At 35.8% G+C, this 21,198-nt stretch overlaps 1 protein-coding gene across 19 annotated transcripts in view; it reads right to left on the bottom strand.

Annotated features, from left to right (window-relative positions):
- Positions 1-21,198, bottom strand: part of PPP1R13B (protein phosphatase 1 regulatory subunit 13B) — a 163,880-nt gene that overhangs the window by 9,932 nt on the left and 132,750 nt on the right. For 11 of the 19 annotated variants that reach the window (XM_056811185.1, XM_007473485.3, XM_056811187.1 and 8 more), the window contains 3 exons: positions 8,784-8,897; positions 3,185-3,354; positions 1,232-1,733 (listed from right to left, as the gene is read on the bottom strand). In XM_056811185.1, the coding sequence (XP_056667163.1) occupies positions 1,232-1,733; positions 3,185-3,354; positions 8,784-8,897 (786 nt within the window). The remainder of the gene's footprint in view (positions 1-1,231; positions 1,734-3,184; positions 3,355-8,783; positions 8,898-21,198) is intronic. The other 8 variants (XM_056811194.1, XM_056811190.1, XM_056811191.1 and 5 more) reach the window with 1 other exon arrangement.

Below are 21,198 nucleotides of genomic sequence, written 5' to 3'. Positions count from 1 at the left end.
TAGGGGTTCCCTATGACAAGGAAATATATGTGAATGTGAGAAAGACAGACTGACAAAGACAGAAAGAAAAGAGGGAGAAAAAGGAGAGGGGAGAGAGAAAATAGATGAACCATTGCATTATACAATAGATATGTTTGTGGTAGTTGTGTGTAAATAAAATTCAATTTTAATGCATGAAGGGGATCCTAGGATGAGGGTAAAAAAAAAAAACTACACACCAAACCTGTAATGGCTGCTTCTGAAAATCCTACCTTGTGCCCTCAGAGGAAAAAACCCACAAAAACCTGTGGGGTCTATTCAGTCTAGAATCAATGGAAGAGTCACCCTGTTAATATACTTGGGCCACTAGGATGCTTTGCAAAACCTTGGTTCTCAATGGTACCCTAGATTCATGAGCTGGATCAACTATTCTGGATGCCCAGTAGATAAGATAAATCCCCCATACAACTAACGTCCAGAAACCATATCTCTACCCTCAACCAGAAACATTTTAAAATATCTAGGCGGGTCCCACATTGGACCAGATGTACTCTGTTGTCAGGCAAGGAACACGACATTTGCATCAGTGATATTCAGAGAGATCCTGCCAATCTTTCTTCTAGAAAGCCTTATGATCATCTGTAGCCCTACAGTACTTTAAATATAAGATGAAGTAAACTAAACTCAAACTAATGCCTTTTTCATCTGCTGGGTCCAGAGATTGGCTTTCCTTGGCAGAAGGCTCCTTTGTCTCATCTCTTCCCAGATACTGGTAGCAGCCTCTTTTCCCACAAGTATAAAAGAAGGAGAAGAACTCTCGGCCCCTATTCCCTCCCTGCTTGAGAGACTTAAACCTAGTAGTCTTTGTCACTATAGCAGTGAAACAGAAGAACATCTCAGCATTGAAGAAATGCAAAGATGAAGCCCCTGCTGGAACACTGATCTTCACAATAAGATAAAGGTTTTAAAAATCTCACTTACCCAAGAGCTATACTCCACACTCATTTGCCTGAATGTCAAGTTAGAACATAGACATTAGAAGCCAGACAAACAAAGAGGCAAATTTGCTCACTAGCATTTTGCAAGACTATTTTAAATGTACTCTCTCCCCTATCCACCTACATTCCATATCTGAATATCTACTTAAACTCAAATGGCACATGAACAGAATATTAAGATGTGAATGGATTATAAAACATATAAACGTGAATTTTTTTTCTGCCAAGGGAAAAATAATATGAATACAATCTACCTGCTTTAACGGACTTATTTAGAGTATTATACACAGCCTGTTGGTAATTCTTAGGTGGTGTAGCTTGCTGAAGATACATGGAGTAAATGGAACTTGAGTTCACTGTCTGAGGTCCTTTTCTGGGAGACTGAGGCCTTGATCCTTTGTCGGCCAAGAATGGTCTAATAGCCACAGTTAAGGGGAGTTCAGGCCTGCCTTCTCCAGATGGAAATAAGGGAGGACCAGATGGTTGATACGTAGGACTTGGAGGTACAGAAATCCTTTGCTGAATCTGTTGTGAAGAACTAGGCTGGTGTATGTTGCTTGAAGCAGGGAGGGGAGCAGGTTTCTGTCGACTTGTTACGCCTGTGCCAGGTCTGGGGAGGCTGCCATCCTTCCTCCGTTCCAAAGAGTTTGTAGAGCCTGGACCCAATGGAACAGGGCTTGGATAGGTTCCATAGTTTGGAGGCAACTGTTTATTTGTACCCGGAATGGAGGGTGGGGCTTTCCCAATATCAATGCCCTAAATTTAGATTTCAAAGAGAAAAAGAAGAAAAAAAATGCTTCCTTAAAACTTAAGCATACTTTACCTGCCATTAAGTAAAAGGATTTTAAACAATACCAAGCCAGTTGACTAACCAGAAAATATATTAATAGATACACTTGAGCCAAAAGGAAATGAGTCCTATCACAGAGACCTAATTCTATTGGTGAAAAGGGAATAGGTGGTATATATATAGTTTTGTTGGTTTGTTTTTTTTTAAACCCTTATCTTCCGTCTTGAAGTCAATACTGTGTATTGGCTCCAAGGCAGAAGAGTGGTAAGGGCTAGGCAATGGGGGTCAAGTAACTTGCCCAGGGTCACATACCTGGGAAGTGTCTGAGGCCAAATTTGAACCCAGGACCTCCCATTTCTAGGTCTGACTCTCAATCCACTGAGCCACCCAGCTGCCCCCTATATATAGTTTTGTTTCAACAATTCATCAACTCAAGTCACTAGGGAATTATTTGCCATATTAACAGTCTAACACACTGGCATTAATGACTTAATAAAAGGAAAAAGAAATGGTTCTTCTGTTTCCTCCAGACTATAAGAATCAGGTCCAGTATGAAAAGGCTCAAAAACCATAGTGCTGACTTTCTTTGCTTAACTGCTGTTTATAAAGCACTTTGTAAAGATGAAGTCACTCTATAAGTATAGCCTACCATCTGTTTTCCAAATGGATTCAGGAACGCAACATTCTTTTAATCACTTTCCTAGAATAAAGAATTACAAACTCAAGCTCATCAGAGAGCTGCTAATTCAATTTAGGTGAAATTTTTAAATGTGATCTAGACTCCAAAACCAAAAGAGAAGACCTAAAAAGTCCCCTTGTGAACAAGACCTTCCTTAATCATGGCAGCATAAGAGTTCAATTCATCATTTGTGATCCAGAGATCCAGGGCAAGGGAGGTAAGTAATATAAAACCTATCTTACAACATCACATGCCACTTAGCATGAGACTGGCTGCATGATCTGAGAGCTAGATGGTTCTGTCATTGAATGTTCCCATTTTAGACAGGGCCCTCCATCCTCACACAGGCGAGCCCCTCACTACGGAGATGCAGAGAGTGGAGCCCCCAGAGAATTAAGTGAATTGACAAAAGTTCAAAGAAGTAGCAACAGAGCTGGGACAAGCTTGAGACTTTCTGTTTCTAGGTCAGTGGTCCCTCTATAGTATAACAATAGCCTCATTAGAAAAGTCTTATTTTATAATGAAAACAACAGAAGAGATATGAAGTGATTTAGCAATTATCCTCATATGAAGTATGAAGGCACATGAAGTAATATGAAAACAAGCCACAATCTGACATATGGATAATTCCTGGGAAATACATTCATTTAAAGGGGGGAAAAAATCAACTAACATGTTCTGAGAAGTTAGCTCAACACATGAAGTTTTCTTTTGACATGAACATGAAAACGAGCATACCGGCTTCTCAGTGTTTGCCAAAGCTGACAAGGGCAGGGGCTGACTTGATATCGTCACTTGCTTGAAAGCCCCATCCATGCCTGATTCCTTCCATTCCACATTAGCTGTCTGAACTGGTTTTATTGAAGTGTTAGAAGTTTGTTTTGGTGCTGACCAGTTTCCATCATTAGCTTAAAAAAAAAAAGAATATTTAAGACAAGCCATGGTTATTATTTCTAATGAAGTAATTATAATAATTTAAAATAATGATTTCATTCCAAATAGGAATAACACCAGGATAGAAATACAAAGCATATGACAGAAAAAAGCAAAACTGCTCCCCCTTAAGGCACACCAGGCAATTCATTATCTTAATTAAATATTGGAAAGAATTATGCTGCATGAACTTAGGTTTAAATGTTGTTTTTTTTTAATCAGACTGACAATATCACAAATTATTAGTGTGCCGATGTTTTTTTCTTTTCTTTTAAACCCTTACCCTTTCTATCTTAATATCAGTTTTTAGACAGAAGAGCTAAAAGGGGTTGACTAAACCTTTTCCTAGTTTGAGTGCCCAGAGGGCCAATTCAAGCTGTGAGCCTCTCCACCCCCAACCCCATTACCAGAGAGAGTTAAGGAAGAAAATGCATGCTTTTATTGGATGGACAGAGAGGTGGGGCATGCAAAAATGTCCTTGAGTGCTGGCTGTGTAGGCAAGCCACAGCTTTGCCAATGAGGGGCTAGGCAATCAGGGTTAAGAGAACTGCCCAGGGTAACAGCTAGGAAGTGTCTAAGGCCAGATTTGGACCCACATTCTCCTAACTCCAGGCCCGGCATTCTTTCCACTGTGCTACCTAGGTGCCCCTGTCATCTCAGAAATATTAACTCATAAAATAGAAATACAAAGTCAGATCTTTTTTAGCACTGAAATTTTCAGAAAATCACAGACAGAATGAGGTTTTAAAAAAGGTAGAAGGTAAAAAAAGTGCTTTACCTGAAAAATTCTACTTACCTCAGGAAATCTTTCACTTCCTCACCCTGCCCACCAACCTCCTCTCCCCCCTCCACAAAGTATAGGTAAAAATACATTAAAAAACACAAAATACTGATGAAGATGAATATGAGAAAAGCAATTCCAAATTTCCAAATGGGATTTCAGGTGTTATGCTCATGTTGAAAATGTCAATACAATGAAGTAATTTCTAGTTGTCCCCCCGATTTTTAGGCATAAAAGACCTAAGATTAATTCTATTTGAAACAATCAACACTTCAAGAATGACATGATTTAAAAGGAGTAATTGTGGAGAGGATTCCCAAGTCACCAATTTTCAGGAAATTTACTAAAAATCACCACAAAAAAAGAAAAATGATATTTTCCAAACTATGATAAAAGTCATTATGGCATGGATATAAATTCTTAAAGAGCCTTTGAAAGTTACAGGAAAGATTTCAGTTTTAAGTCTCTGACTCACATTCTTCTATCTAACCAAGTTTCATACTTGAGTGAAGAAGCCCAGGTTAAGGGTAAACTTTAAAGCAGGAAGTAATTGTAGGTTACTATTTCCTAGGTAAACAATATGTGTGAAGAAGCTAAGGGCTACACAGAACTGAGGTATGACATGCTTCATGTGTGTATTTAAAGTAAGTAGGCGTTGGGTGGTTTTAAATTTCTGTTCCTTCATTTAACAGCATGTTATTATTTTGAGGGAAGGATTGGGAAAGTCATTAATGAGTTAAGTTTGAAGTAATAGCCATGGAGAAGGATTAGTTTCTCAACTGTGAAACAACTCTCCTTCCATTTGCCTTTTATGTAAAGAAAAGCTTTTATGTAAGAACACATTAAGAGTTGATATGACAGTGTTTCAGTAATATGGTATGCTCCTTCAATACTTTAAAGGCCCTAGGACTTAGATATCATTCATCTAGATGCTCCTTCTAACATTATAGGCTACAATCCATCCATGCTTCCTCTTCTGTAAAAGAACTAGCCTTATCCTCTATGAAACTTCAAATCTATGCAATGAACTAGTGACTTTACTCTTAAGTCTTAACATTCCCAAAGTGCTCAGCATACCATCTGGGCTGTCCATTGTTATTTCTCATTCTCACTACATACCCCATCCACTAGCTTTTCCAATCATAATTTTTTTTCTGCATATCTTCAAGACAGTTTTTAAATGCAGGTCATCATTGGTAATATACTATCTATTTATTGCTATGATACAAGTTTTCACTATTTTTGGGGTTGTGAGTAATGTTGATCCTTCTGACACTGTGATGTTCTAGGATTCACAGCCATCCATATAGAATCACTATTTAGGACACTGGTGTTAAAAAGATAGGATGTGAGTTAAAAACTCAGAGATGTTCTGATTGACATTTCTATTATAAGTAATTTGGAGCAATTCATATATGTTTATTAATAGTTTTTAATTATTTTGAGAATTGTTAGTATCCACTGTCCACATATCTATTGGGGTGTTTTTGGTTTTATGTAGATTTTTTAGTTGTCAATATAACTTAGATACCAAACTTGTATCTGAGAAATTTGTACAAAGATTTTTTTTCCCCATTTGACTTTCCCTTCTCATCCTAGTTGTATTAGCTTTATTTATGCAAAAGCCTTTCCATTTCCTATAATCAGTTATCTATTTTATCTTCTAAAATTACCTCTATATGTTGGTGAAGAATGTATCTCCTCACCATGGCTGCTGAAAGACACGATTGGCTTCTCACCTAATTGTTTAATGGCATGGTCTTCAATATTAAGGTTGCATTCATAGTTAAGACTATATTGTGGCATATGGTATGAAGTGTTGATCTAAGACTAATTTCTACCAGAATGCATTAGTTTTCCCAGCAGTTCTTATCAGAGTTCTCTCCTAAATAATTTTAGTTTTCTGGTTTATACAACATCATATGATTGAGTCCATTTTCTCTGATTCTCTCTGTTCTAATCTGTTCCACTGATTTACTCCTCCCTATTTAAAACAATACCAAATAGTTTTTTTGATTGCTGCTTTTATCTAGTTTGAGGTCTGATTTTACTATTCTCTGTTCATTCCTAGCCCTTTCCTCTTAATAATCTCTTTTCTTCTTAAAAGTGAATTTGGTTTTATTAAGTTCAATAAAGTTCAGTATTATCCCATTGACAAAACTGTAAAATTTAACTGACATTATGACCAGTTTTATTATATTTGCAAGGCTGAGTCATGCCAATAATGATGATTCCTCCAACTACTGAAGTTGTTCTCCAATTTGCAATTGAACCTATGCAAGTATTTTGTGTAGTACTTTGGTAGATTGATTTCCAAATACTTTAAGCACTTTGTAATTATTTTGAACAGGATTTTCCTTGAATTATTTATGGCCTCTTGGATTTTGTTATCGTTAAGACAGAAATACTATTTATTTCTAAGAAATTATTTTGTAACCTTCAACTTAAGTGAAGCTACTAATTGTCTCAATTAGTATCTGTTGATTCCCTGGGATTTTCTAAGTAAACTATCATGCCACCAGCAAATGTAGATATTTTATCTCTTTACTTATCTTCACATCTTTAATTTCTTCATTATATGTCATTGCTCTTGTTACCATTTCTAGAACTATATCAAATAGCAACAGGATGGAATCTTTGCTTTATTCCTGTATTTAATGCAAAAGCTTCTACTATATCTCCACTGTATATGATGTTTCTTTTCTGTTAGCATGAGTATTTTACACTTTTGGAAATAATTCTCCTTTCATCTTCTTAGTTTTGTTAGCATGTAACTGTTTAGTAGATTCTGTTCATTCTTTTTTTTTCCATTTTGTGATTTCACCTCATTTATTATTTTGACAATCCAATTTTCCAGCTCTTCTTTTTAATCAGGTTGGCTAAATGGGTATGCAATTTTGGTAATCTTTCAAAAGAACCAATTTGTAATTTTGTTTCTAGGATTTCAATAGTCCTTTTGGTTTCTAATTTATTTCCACTCTATTTTTAATACCTCCTCTTTTGTGTTTATTGAGTTTTCTTTGCTAATTTTTAAAAAATACATAAGCCACTAATTCATTCCTTTTTCTATTTTTATAATACATATGTACACATAGTTTTTAGGAATTTTCCCCTTATTATAATTCTCCCCTGTTTTGACTATCTTAGAAATTTTGGTATGTTCTTTCATAACTATTGTTTTCTAGTGACTCTCAATTGTTTCTAGTTTGTTCTTTGACCCACTCATTAAGATTTAATGATTAAGTCTTCGTTTCGGGTCTGTGTCTTATTTATTCACCTGAACCAAAAAGTATTTTTATTGCTCAGGGGGCTATAAAGGAAGTATTTACATTTTTTGCTTTTTCACATTATTTGCAATATTTCAGTATCATAAAAATATGGTAAATTTTTGTAAAATTTCCATTATGTATTGAGAAATGGGTATATTCTTTAATGATCCTATTCAGAAGATGCCATAAGTCTTTTAGCTCCAGTTTCTCAAGAAATTTATTCATTCTTATATGTTCTCGGTTTATCTTTATATTTGTCCAAATCTGAAAGATGAGCATTGAAATTTTCTACTATAATTGTTATCCCCCGTACTTTCATATAATTCTGTTAATTTTTCTTTTGTGAATTAAGTTACAAGGCATATGGAGGATATAAGCTTAACATTCATATTGGCTTGCTGTCTATAATTACTTTCAGCATAATGTCCATGCTCTGAACTATTTCCCTCCAGATGTAACAAAGCATTCAATTTGGGAATTTGCTATATTTTAGTTATGTTCTCATACATTAGATGAGCTCCAAAAATTCAGGGACATTGCTCTATACATAAAAGAATCTTAATATTTGCTCAATAAATCAATGACTAAATCCAGAGTTTAATTATACAAAATGTTCCCTATGTGCCCAAAGTTCAGGAATATTCTTTGTAGTACCTAGTTCAGAAAATATATCACAAATGTTTGCTTTTATCCAAGTAGAACTGTAATTATTATTCTGAAGTGATCAAATCAAAATAGTTCCAGCTAACAAGTAAAAAGTCTGCAAAGCACAGGGAAAAGATTTACAGGATGGCAGAATATTAACATCTGGCCATTTTTTTAAGGGTTCCTTCTCAGGAAACAATGATTTAGCTATTTATGATATTTTATTACACCTGGATAGCTACATGAGAGATAACAATGTTATTAAGTATTAAACAAAATTTCTATTTCATACTTTGTGGTATAAACTGAAGAGTTCAATGGATCAGGAACAATAATATAATTTGTATGTATGAGGCTGACAAGATTTTACCAGTTACTAATTGCTCTCAAGGACACATGAAAAGCCTAATTTCAAGTTAACAAATCCTACTTTCTAAGCAAATCTCTATTCTATTTCAATATCCATATTCACTTAGTTAAGTCATATTTGCTTATCATAATTTGTTTGCTTTGCTTCTAACCTATCCGGTAATTTAATTTCACTAGACTTCATATATATATATATATATGCTCTTACTTATTTCTAAGAACTTGTCATGGTTCAGTGAGTACTAGACTTTTATCAGTTTAATAGAAAGGAAAAATGATTGTTGATTTAGTACACATTAAAGATGACTAAGCCTTGCCCAAGATCCTCTGATTGACATACAGTTTATAAAGTGCACTGCAGAGTTTGCAGAATGATGGGAAGATTTGTAGTCAGGCCCAACATCAAGATCTGACACTGTCCACGAACTAGGCACCTGGTGTTTACTATGACCATCTGTATAATATAAGAGGCAAAAAAGCAAGAATCAGAAACCAGTGCCCCCTAATTACAATAGTTCCTTATCTTACATTCATGACTAGTCAAGGACTTAGCTAAGACTTTCCAGTCATACTACTATGAACAATATTTTAAGAAGATTGCTAAACTACACAAATCTCAACAGAAAGTTTAAGTCTTGTGATTAACTTCTAAAGGACAAATGCAAAATAATATTTCTTATAAGTGTTTTGTGTGTGTATTTTATTCCTCCATAGAGGGACATGAAGAAGCAATGATCCAGCTTTCATCAGCATTTTCCTTATTTATTAAAGAAAAGAGAAACAATGATAAATTTGTAGTCAAGAAGATATCAGAGACAAATAACTTACTAGTTGCTATCACATAAAAATGCCCAACTCTCCTTATCACATAGACACTCTTAAAATTAAAATTAAAATATTAAATTAAAATATTAATGTCTTTGAGAGCAAAGAAAGTGTCATAACTTTGCCCAAGCATCTAGCATAGTGATTTATACAGAATAAGCACTTTATAAATAGTTACTTAATTGGAGATAACCAATGGAATTACACAAAATAAATGCAATTTTGATATTCTATTAAAGGAAGAGAACTCTCCAAAATACAGAATAGCGCATCCAAAGAAATTGCATGTAAAAGTTGGATTCTGTGTGTCTAATTGGGGCACAGCACAAATAAGGTCAATGTCTCACGGATGTTATATCTCAGGATAGGAGAGTTTGGCTTTATTCTAGTCATATGATCATATACTTTACTCTTGCCAATTATTTCACAAATGTAAGACATTAGTTAGAAACTGGAAAAAAGCAATATGGAAACATACCAACATAAAAACCATCAATTTCAGTAGGGAAAAGAACTCAGTATATACTGTCTAGTGATGGTAAATCTGTATCATCATCATGGTATATGGAAACATTTTGTAATTTATACTTATCAGAGGAAAAAATAAATTCAAGTTATTGGCCAGGGGAGGGGGAGGAGGGGTGGTGGTAATGGAATGGGACATCAATGGTGACCAGGAGGGAGTAATTTAGATGACACTTCGAGCTGAGCTTTCTAAGGAGAACATGTGAAGAGGGAGTATCTTCTGAGAACAGGGTGAAAAGCAAAACCATTAATATGAAAGACTGAATGTCATTTGTAAGGAATAGGACAGTCTGACTGGACTATAGAGTTCACGAAAAGGAGACATGCACAATAAATGTCAAGAAAGGCTAAAACCAGACTGTGATAGGCAACAAAAGACAATCCGTGCCTTAGTAACATCTCTTTGGCAGCTGTTGGGATGATCCACTGGGGGAGTATAAAACTCGAGACAAGGAGATCTAACAGATGGCTACGCAGATGAGAGAACAGGAGGCCTGAAAGTAAGGGGATGTATGCAAGAGATACAGGTAAATAACTTTTTATGAGCCTTGGCAACTAACTAGATATCGGGGGGTGGGGGGTGGTGGTGGGGGGTTGAGGAAGACTTGGGAATGAATAGAAGGTTTTAAACCTAGGTGACAGAAATAGTGACGCCCTTGACAGAAACAGGGAAGGTCAAATGGATAGGTTTTGGGGAAGAGATAATGCGTTCTCTTCTGGACAGATAGTCTGAAATCCAATTGGAAATGTCTAGTGTGCAGTTGGGATGACGGCTGAAGTTCAGGAGAGAGTTTCTTTATAGCTAGATACATTAGGTCTAAAATTCATCTATCTGAAATATAAGCTGATGAAATCACAGGATGAGGTTTGAAGGATACAAATCCATAGTTTTAAAATGAGAGAAGTAGAATGAGAAGTATGCGAAAGAGGTAGAAGCAAACCCATAAGAGAATATAATAAAAACTCAGAGTAAAAATTATCCCAAAAAAGAAGGTAGGTGATATTGATTAATGCTAAAGAGGTTAAAGATATATTCCTAATGATACTAACCTGTTACTTGCCTATTAAAATGCCTTTCCCTTTTCCAACTACCTATCTGTGAGAAGTCAAATTTTCTTAGTACACTACAAGCAAAACAATGTGTTGCAACAAACAAAATAGAAGCAGATGAAACTCTAGCAGTCTCCTCTTAAGCCAGACATTATATAGAAATCTGCATAATGTGTAAAACAACGCACTCTTCCCACTAATTTCTTTTGGTTTTGGAAGTTTCTTTTACATAAAAAAAAATATCCTTAACATGTAGTGAACTTGTTTTAATAATGAATTAATAAGCAAATAATATTTAAATTTATCCATTTTAATGTCCACACCCCGGGCAACGGCTTCAACAGGCCGGCTAAACCTTGTGAGGGTAGCCATTGGGCCGTCGTGGACCCCTGGTGAACTAGGGCTTTGCTCACCCAGCATGTGAAGACTGCTTCGGCGGAACAGATGGAAGAAACCAATAAGAAGGTTCAATGGCTGAGATGGCAATGCAGCAAAGCACTGTGGAGTGCTTAAGGCATGTTGGAGCACAAAAGACAACACAGCCATCCAATGCAGCTGAGGAAGTCTCCAGATGTAATGACTTTTCGTGCCACTGGACCCAGGCTTCCAACGCCGAGAGAGTGGGACTGTCTCTGTGCATCGGCTTTTCCACTTAAATCTTCATGCACAAGTATCTTTGTGCACAAAAACACACAAAGACAATAGTCATCCTCGGTTACCGAGAGACTACTACTACTACTAATGTCCAACATGTTAAATATCAAAAGATACAGCTCAAATAAATAAAATTGGTTAATTTCAAACATTATTCCTTGGTTACAAAATTCATATTCTATTCCTCTCTCCCTTCCCCATTGTCGACGCACAATTCCACTGGGTATTACATGTGTGTTGATCAGAACCAATTTCCATGCTGTTGATGTTTAGAATGTTCCTTTAGTGTCAATATCCCCTATCATAACCCCCTTGGCCCATGTAATCAAGCAGTTGTTTTTCTTCTGTGTTTCTGCTCCCACAGTTTCTCCTTTAAATGTGGATAGTGTTCTTTCTCATAAACCCTTTTGAAATGTTCTAGATCAGTTCTAGAGAAGTCCATTACATTCGATTGTACCACAGTGTATCAGTTTCTGTGTATAAGATTCTCCTGGTTCTTCTCAAGACTCTACATCACTTCCTGGAGGTCGTTTCAGTTCACATGGAATTCCTCCACTTTATAATTCCTTTGAGCACAATAGTATTCCATCACCAACATATACCCCAATTTTTTCAGCCATTCCCTAATTGAAGGGCATCCCATCATTTTCCATTTTTTGGCCACCACAAAGAGTGCAGCTATGAATATTCTTAAACAAGTCTTTTTTCCATTTTATCTCTTTGGGGGTATAAACCCAGCAGTGTTATGGCTGGATCAAAGGGCAGTCTTTTAATACCCTTTCGAGATAGTTCTAAATTGCCCTCCAGAATGATTGGATCAATTTACAACTCCACCAGCAATGAATTAATATCCCGACTTTGCCACATCCCCTCCAGTATTCATTACTTCCCGTTATTGTCATGTTAGCCAATCAGTTCAGTATGAGATAGTACCTCAGAGTTGCTTTGTTTTCCATTTCTCTGGTTATAAGAAATTTAGAACACTTTCTCATGTGCTTTTTAATAGTTTTAATTTCTTTGAAAATTGCCTATCCGTGTCCCTTACCCATTATCAATTGGAGAATGGATTGATTTCTTGTATAATTCAATTATCTCTTTGTAAACTTGAGTAATTAGACCTTTCGCAGAGGTTTTTGTAATGAAGATTCTTTCCCAATTTGTTACTTCCCTTCTAATTTTGGTTACATTGGTTTTATTTGTACAAATTTATTGTAATCAAAATTATTGATTTTACATTTTGTGACTTTTTCTAAGTCTTCCTTGGTTTTGAATTTCCTTTCCCAAAGGTATGACATGTGTACTATTCTGTGTTCACCTAATTTACTTAGTTTCCTTCTTTATATTCAAATCATTCACCCATTCTAAGTTTATCTTGGTGTAGTGTGAGATATTGATACAAACCTAATCTCTGCCACATGGTATTCCAATTTTCCCAGCAGTTTTTATCAAATAATGGATTTTTGTCACAAAAACTTGGATCTTTGGGATTGTCATAGATTGACTTCCTGAGGTCACTTACCCCAAGTCTATTCCATTGATCTTCCTGTCTCTTAGTCAATACCAAATTGTTTTGATGAGCATTGCTTTATGGTATACCTTGAGATCTGGGGCTGCAAGTCCTCCTTCCTTCGCATTTTTTTTTCATTATTTCCCTGGATATCCTTGATCTTTTGTTCTTCCAAATGAACTTAGTTATGGTTTTTTCTAATTCAGTAAAAAAATTTTTTGATAGTTCAATAGGTATGGCACTAAATAAGTAATTTAGTTTTGGTAGGATGGTTATTTTTATTATGTTACCCTCCTCCCACCCATGAGTAGTTAATGTTTTTCCAATTGTTTAGGTCTAGTTTTAATTGTGTGGAAACTGTTTTGTAGTTGTGTTTGTCTTGGCAGATAGATTCCCAAGTATTTTATATTGTCTAGGGTGATTTTAAAGGGAATTTTTCTTTCTAATTTTTGCTGCTGAGATGGGTTGGAGATATATAGAAATGCTGATGATGACTTATGTGGGTTTATTTTGTATCCTGCAACTTTGCTAAAGTTATTTCCACTAGCTTTTTAGTCGATTCTCTAGGATTCTTTAAGTAGACCATCATATCATCCAAAGAGAGTTATAGCTTGGTCTCTTCATTGCCAATTTTAATACCTTCAATTCCTTTTTTCTTCTCTAATTGCTACTGCTATTGTTTCTAGTACAATGTTAAATAATAGAGGTGATAATGGGCATCCTTGTTTCCCTCCTGATCTTATTGGGAATGCATCTAGTTTATTGCCGTTGTAAAAGACGTTCGCTGATGGTTTTAGATAAATACTTTTTATTATTTTTAGGAAAGACCCTTCTATTCCTATACTTTCCAGTGTTTTCAATAGGAATGGGTGTTGTATTGTGTCAAAGGCTTTTTCTGCATCTATTGAGATAATCATGTGATTTTTGTTAGTTTGCTTGTTGATATGGTCAATTATGTGGATGGTTTTCCTTATATTGAACCATCCTTTTATTCCTAGTATAAATCCTACGTGATCATAGTGAATAACCCTCCTGATCATTGCTGGAGTCTTTTTGCTAGTATCCTATTTAAGATTTTTGCATCTATGTTCATTAAGGAGATTGGTCTGTAATTTTCTTTCACTGTTTTTGAGCTGCCTGGGTTTGGAATACATACCATATTTGTATCATAAAAGGAATTTGGTAGACCTTCTTTGCTTATTAAGTCAAATAGTTTATATAGTATTGGGATTAGCTGTTCTTTGAATGTTTGATAGAATTCACTTGCGAATCCATCAGGCCCTGGGGATTTTTTCTTAGGGAGTTTGTTGATGGTTTGTTCAATTTCTTTTTCTGATATGGGATGATTTAAGAATTCTATTTCTTCTTCTGTCAATCTAATCAATTTATATTTTTACAAACATTCATATCACCTAGATTGGCATATTTATTGCCATATATTTGGGCAAAAAGATTTTTTTTTTAAACCCTTACCTTCTGTCTTGGAGTCAATACTGTGTATTGGCTCCAAGGCAGAAGAGTGGTATGGGCTAGGCAATGGGGGTCAAGTGACTTGCCCAGGGTGACACAGCTGGGAATTGTCTGAGGCCAGATTTGAACCTAGGACCTCCCATCTCTAGGCCTGGCTCTCAATCCACTGAGCTACCCAGCTGCCCCCTGGGCAAAAAGATTTTAATGCTTGCCTTAATTTCCTCTTCATTGGAGGTGAGGTCTCCCTTTTCATCTATGATACTGTTAATTTGGTTTTCTTCTTTCCTTTTTTTTTATTAGATTGACCAGTACTTTGTCTATTTTGCTTGTTTTTTCCAAAATACCAGCTTCTAGTCTTTATTAGTTCAATAGTTCTTTCACTTTCAATTTTATTGATTTCTCCCTTAATTTTTAGGACCTCTAATTTATTTTTCTTCTGGGGATTTTAATTTGTTCACTTTCAAGTTTTTTGATTTGCATATCCAATTCATTGACCTCTGCCATCCCTAATATGAACTCAAGGATATAAATTTTCCTGAGTACTGCTTTGGCTGCATCCCATAGATTTTGAAAGGATATCTCATCATTGTAATTTTCTTCAATGAAATTATTGTTTCTTTGATTTGTTCTCTAACTGATTTTGGAGAATCATATTATTTAACTTTCAATTGATTTTTGATTTGGCGCTCCATATACCCTTACTGATCATTATTTTTATTGCGTTTTGATCTGAAAAGGTTGCATTTATTATTTCTACTTTTATGCATTTGTTTGCTATGTTTTTATGACCTAGTACATGGTCAATCTTTGTGAATGTGCCATGTGATGCTGAAAAGAAGGAATATTCCTTTTTGTCCCTATTTATTTTTCTCCATATATTTATTAACTAATTTTTCTAAGATTTCATTCACATCTTTTACTTCTTTCTTATTTATTTTTTTAATTTGGTTTATCTAACTTTAATAGTGGTAGGTTCAGGTCTCCCACTAGTATAGTTTAACTATCTATTTTCTCCTTGAATTTCACTAGTTTCTCCTTTGCATGCCATACCACTTGGGGCATACATGATGATTACTGATATTAACTCATTGTCTATACTCCCTTTTATCAGGATATATTTACCTTCCCTATCCCTTTTAATCAGATCTATTTTTACTTTGGCTTTGTCAGATATCATGATTGCAACTCTTGCCTTCTTTCTATCAGTTAAGGCCCAATAGGTTTTGCTCCAACATTTAATTCTAACCTTATGAGTATCTACCCACCTCAGGTGTATTTCTTTTTTTTTCCCAAAGGTATTTTATCTTCCCAATTACATGAAAATTACAATTTTCAACATACATTTTTTGAAATTTTGAAATCCAAATTTTCTCCCTTCTTTCTTTCCTTTTCTCTTCTTAGAGATAATAAACAATTTTATCTGGGTCATATATGCAGATACATAATTTATTCAGCCATTCCCTTATTGGTGGGCACCCCTTAATTTCTTGCTACCACAAAAATTGCTGCCATAAATATATTTTGTATCGGCTTCCTAACCCTAGCATTGCTAGAATGCTTTGGAGTTATCAGCCTAGAAGTGATATCACCGGATCATAGCCTATGCACAGTTTAGTAACTTGGAGTTATTGTTCCAAACTATTTTCCAGAATGTCTGGAACAATTTATTATTTTTTATTTATTTATTTTATTTTTATTATTTATTTAATTTTATTAATAAAATAAATTGTTAAATAAATTATTATTATTATTATTTCCACCAATAGTACATTAATATGCCCTTTTTTTCCATTAGCTCTTCCAACATTTGCCATTTTCTATTTTTGTCACCTTTCCAATCTGTTGGTTATGAGGTAGAACTTCAGAGTTACTTAATTTGGAATTTCTCTAATTTAATGATCTGTAGCATATTTTTTTAACATTATTTTTTTTACTCTCTTCCTCTCCTTCTTATGAGTATTCTTCCCCTCTCCTTCCCATGTATATCTTTGTGTGGTCAAGATTATCCTATTTATTTTATTTCTTCAAGTGTTGCTTGGTGCCATCTTCGATCCCCCCTTTTTCTTTTTTTGCATATAATCTCATAGTCCTTAATGCCCGAATCTTTTCCTATGAATGATTCTTCTAATTACTATAATAGTGAATATGATTTGAGTTACATTTTCCCCATATGTTAATATATATAATTTGATCTAATTGTAGCCCTTAAAGAAGAGTTTGAATTTTAAAAAAAAAAAAAGGCATTTTCCCCCTTTTCCCTCTCTCTTTTCTTTTTTCCTTCTAAAACGCTTACCTTCCATCTTGAAGTCAATACTGTGTATTGGCTCCAAGGCAGAAGAATGGTAAGGGCTAGGCAATGGGGATCAATTGACTTACCCAGGGTCACATAGCTGGGAATTGTCTGAGGCCAGATTTCAACCTAGGACCTCCCATCTCTAGGCCTGACTCTCAATCCACTGAGCCACCCAGCTTCCCCCGCCCTATTTCTTATTTACCTTTTCATGTTTCTCTTGATCTTTGTGTTTGAATATCAATCTTTCCATTTAGTTCTGGTCTTTTCTTTACTAATACTTGGAAATCTTGTATTTTGTTGAATGCCCATACTTTCCCCTGAAAGTATATAGTCAGTTTTGATGGACAGGTAATCCTTGGTTGAAGACCCAATTCTCTTGTCTTTATGAATATCATGTTCTAAGCCTTGTAGTCCTTTAGTGTGGAAGCTGCCAGGTCTTGTGTGATCCTGATTGGTGTTCCTTGGTATCTGAATTGTCTCTTTTTGGCTTCATGTAGAAAATTTTCTCTGTAGCTTGAAAGCTCTGGAATTTGACAATTACATTTCTGGGAGTTGTCTTTTGAGGATTTAGTGTAGAGGGTATGCTATGAACTCTTTCAATGTCTATTTTGCCCCCATGTTCAAGAAGATCAGGGCAGTTTTCTTGGGTGATTTCTTGTAGTATGATATCAAGATTTATGTTTATTTCTGACATTTCAGGTAGACCAATGATTATCAAATTGTCTCTCCTTGATCTGTTTTCCTGATCTGTCATCTTCTCAGTGAGATATTTTATGTTTTCTTCTATTTTGTCAGTCTTTTGACTTTGCTTTATTGATTCTTGCTGTTTTGAAAGATCATTGTCTTCCAGTTGCCCAATTCTGGTCTTTAAAGACTGGTTTTCCTTTTCCTTTTCAGTTGTTTCTCTAATTGGGGGTTCTTGTCCTTTAAACTGTTATTTTCTCTTTGAATTATTTCCCACTTTTCTTACCAGAAAGCTTCCATCTTTTTGATAAGCTCCAATTTAAATTCTTTAAGAGCTTGTGGACAATTTCCTTTTTTTTTTGGAAGGATTTGGGTTTATTTGAATTTCCCCCTGTATATCCTCTGTAGCCTGGGTTTTTCCTCCGTAAAAATTTTCAAGGGTCAATCCTTTCTTCCCATTTTTCTTGGAGGGAGGTTGTTGCTCCTGGGCACAATTTGCCATCACCCCATCACTGTGGAGGTTTTACCTTCCCTTTGTCAGAAATCTGAGTAAGATGGGCAGGCAGGCTTTCTGTGTATGGAGTTAAGAAGCAAGGATTTTGCCTGAGGCAAGCTCGAGTCTCCGCAGCTTCTACTGTTTGCTGCCCTTCTCTGTGTTATCTTCCCATGAGCGCCCATTGTCTTAGCTCATCAGTCTGCTGGGATTTCAGGTGTAGTTGTTCTTAGGGGTAGATCTTTGGTGGTCTTAGCTCCCAAGGACCTAGAGGTGGTCCTTACTCACTCTAGAGGTGCCCTTCGCTCCCTGATTCTGGCGCATGCTAGTTCTGACTCTGGGTCCGAAGGTGGGATGGGGGAGGGTAGATTAGCTTGCATTTTGATGGGAGCTTTTTCACCCCGTTATAGTGTGGAAATGCCCAAATCCCACGGACCTTCAATGCTGCACCCTACTATAGAATCCCTTTGTTCTTATGAATTTAGTTTTTTGGGTCTTTTGAGGTAGTGTATAGTGTATATGAATTTGGTTTTTTTGGTCTTTTGAAGTAGTGGTGGGTGCTGAAGACAGGAAAAGTCTTGCATCTAGACTGCCACCATGTTTACCTGGAAGTCTCCACCTCAATCACTTCTGAGCTACAGGACCCTGGCCAAGTCATTTAACTCTTATTGCCTAATGCATTGATTTGAAAATAAACATAAGAGGGGTTTTTTTTTTTGTTGTTGTTTTTTTAAGTGTAAAATAGTCAAAACCAAAAAGTTTGAGAAGCACTGACAAATGGTAGTCACCAAACACAAATTCACTAGGAAGGTATAACATATGTCTAAAATACTTCTCTTAGGAAGCTTCTCATTGAGGAATAGGACTAAGCTGAAGACATTATTATAATATCTACTGTTTTATAGTACTCCTTGAGCAAAAAATTGATTAAATCATGAGATCAAGGAAGGCTACACTGGGAGGCAACATTTAGGTAACCAAGTTTAAAGGTTAGGTAGGAATTCAGACGGTAAAGATGTTCTAGGCACAGAGGTGGGAAAACGCAGGATGTTTTGAGGGAACAAACCACAATTAGGCTATCGCAAAAAATTATAGAAGGTGGAATAAGCAGCAGAGCTGGGGGTGTTTAAAGGTTGAAAAGGGCCTTGAATGTCAGAACGATCTGAATATTACTCAAAACAGGCAGTTAGTGCAATAGATGTTATCTGAGGAAAAGTGACATATAGTCAGGCCTATGGACAGGAAATTAGATTCTGATAATACTGTGAAGGATATATTAGACAAGAGAGTAGTATGGAATCAGGAAGATATATAGGTAGATAATACAAGGTCTTATGCTAGAATGTTGGAACTGGGAGAAGAAATGAGGGAGGGATGCAAAAGCTATTACATGAGTAGAATAAATAGAAATATAGCTTGGATAAGAGGTAGGAAAAAGTTTAGAGGAAAAAATTATACCAAAGTTGAACATCAGAAACTACAGCAAATGTGGAACTGACAGGAAAAGGACAAGTTGGAAGGAGAAGCATGTTTTGGAGAAATGCTAACCAGTTTGATATGGTTCCTACAAGAAGCTAGAAATGAATGTCTGGAAACTCAGGAGGCTGAAGACATAGACTTGCAATCATCTGCATAGAAACAGAAGTTGAAGCCATAGGAATAAGAGGAAATTTGCCAAGGGAGAGATGAGAGAAAGAAAGAAGGGACAAAACATTAGAAAACAGTTAATTTAAAGTACTACAACTGAGAAGAGTTGGAAATATAGAAGGGCCTGGGGAATATAGTGTCTTTTAAATCAAGCAAGCATGGAATAACATTTCTAATACTACAAAAAGATCAATGAGGAAGAGGCCTGAAAAAAGTTATTAGATTTAGTGATGAGGAAAAGTCAAAGGCCAAGGAATTTTAGGTTGGTAAATATTAAAATGAAAGATTGCCAGTCAAAGCTCCATATGAACTAGGGGAAGTGGGAGGGTGGAGGGGGAGGGAATGATGGAAAAAAAAACTATGAAGTTTTGGTGGATCAGAATGATTGGAAGTCACAATGAAGAGGAAGAGTCAAATTAGTGCAAGCAGGAGATGTCTATTAATCAAGATTGGAACAACAACTGCTAAAAATTTCAAAAGATGGCAAGATCTAAGACATGACCATGTCAGTATGTAGTTGACGTGGAATGGAGGATAAGGTTATAGAGTTGTTAATGAGATCATCAAGGTGAACACTGAAGTCCACAAGGATTACAACAAAGGACAAATTATAGAAAACTTTCAGCAAGGCAATAAAATCATGGAAAAATTTGGGAGAGTGAGATTTCCAAATCTAGTTCCATCTCCTTCCTAATGCTTTCTTTCATCTCCACTCTTCCATCATGATGTTTCTCCCCTTTCTGAATGCCCACAGATTAGCTAAGGCACTCAATATATTCTATACTGTATAAGCTATTTATTTACATGCTTATTCTGCTTTTATTACATTGTAAGTTTCCTGAAATGAGACTCTGTATTGGTACATTTTGTGTCTCCTTTAACATCCAAGCCAGATTCTTACACAGAGAGGGTACTCATAGAATACTTATCAAATGAATGAATTCAGAAGCACACAGCTAATAAACATTTATTAAATGTCTTCTATGTGTGATAACCAGTGTGCAGTGAGAAGCAAAGGATAGTCTCTGCCTTCAAACAGTTCACATCTAATAGAAGAGACATCAAAAAACAAATATGTACAAATAAACGATGGACAGGACGAATAGTTATAATCAAGTCAGAGAAAGCACTAGAATTGGGGTTGGAGAAGGCTTCCGGTGGGATTTTAGTTGTGAGCAAGCCAGAGAAGCCAATAGGTAGAGTGGAGGAGAAAGTTAATTCAAGGCATAGGGGATGGCCAAAGAAAATGCCCTGAGTGAAGAGACAAAGTGTCTTATTCACAGAACAGGCCAGTGTCATTAAAGCAAAGAGTACATGGAGAGGAGTATGGTTTTAGAAGACTTGAAAAGCAGGGAGAGTCATGGTCATAAAGAACTTTAAATGCCAAATGAAGCACTTTGTATTTGCTTCTGGAGGTGAAAGGAAATCACCAGAGTTAATTGACTAAGTCAGATGACATGGTCAGATTTAAGCTTTAAGACAATCACTTTGTTAGTTGAATTGGATTGGGGAGGGGCTTGCGGCAGGCAAACCCACCAGTAGGATATTTTTTAAGATTCCTCTTTTTTGTCATAAAATCAATTCAAGTATTGGTTTAAAAGCAGAAG

The sequence above is a fragment of the Monodelphis domestica genome, chromosome 1, assembly GCF_027887165.1.
Source record: "Monodelphis domestica isolate mMonDom1 chromosome 1, mMonDom1.pri, whole genome shotgun sequence".
NCBI lineage: Eukaryota > Metazoa > Chordata > Mammalia > Didelphimorphia > Didelphidae > Monodelphis > Monodelphis domestica.
This window is presented reverse-complemented; position numbering and strand designations above follow the sequence as displayed.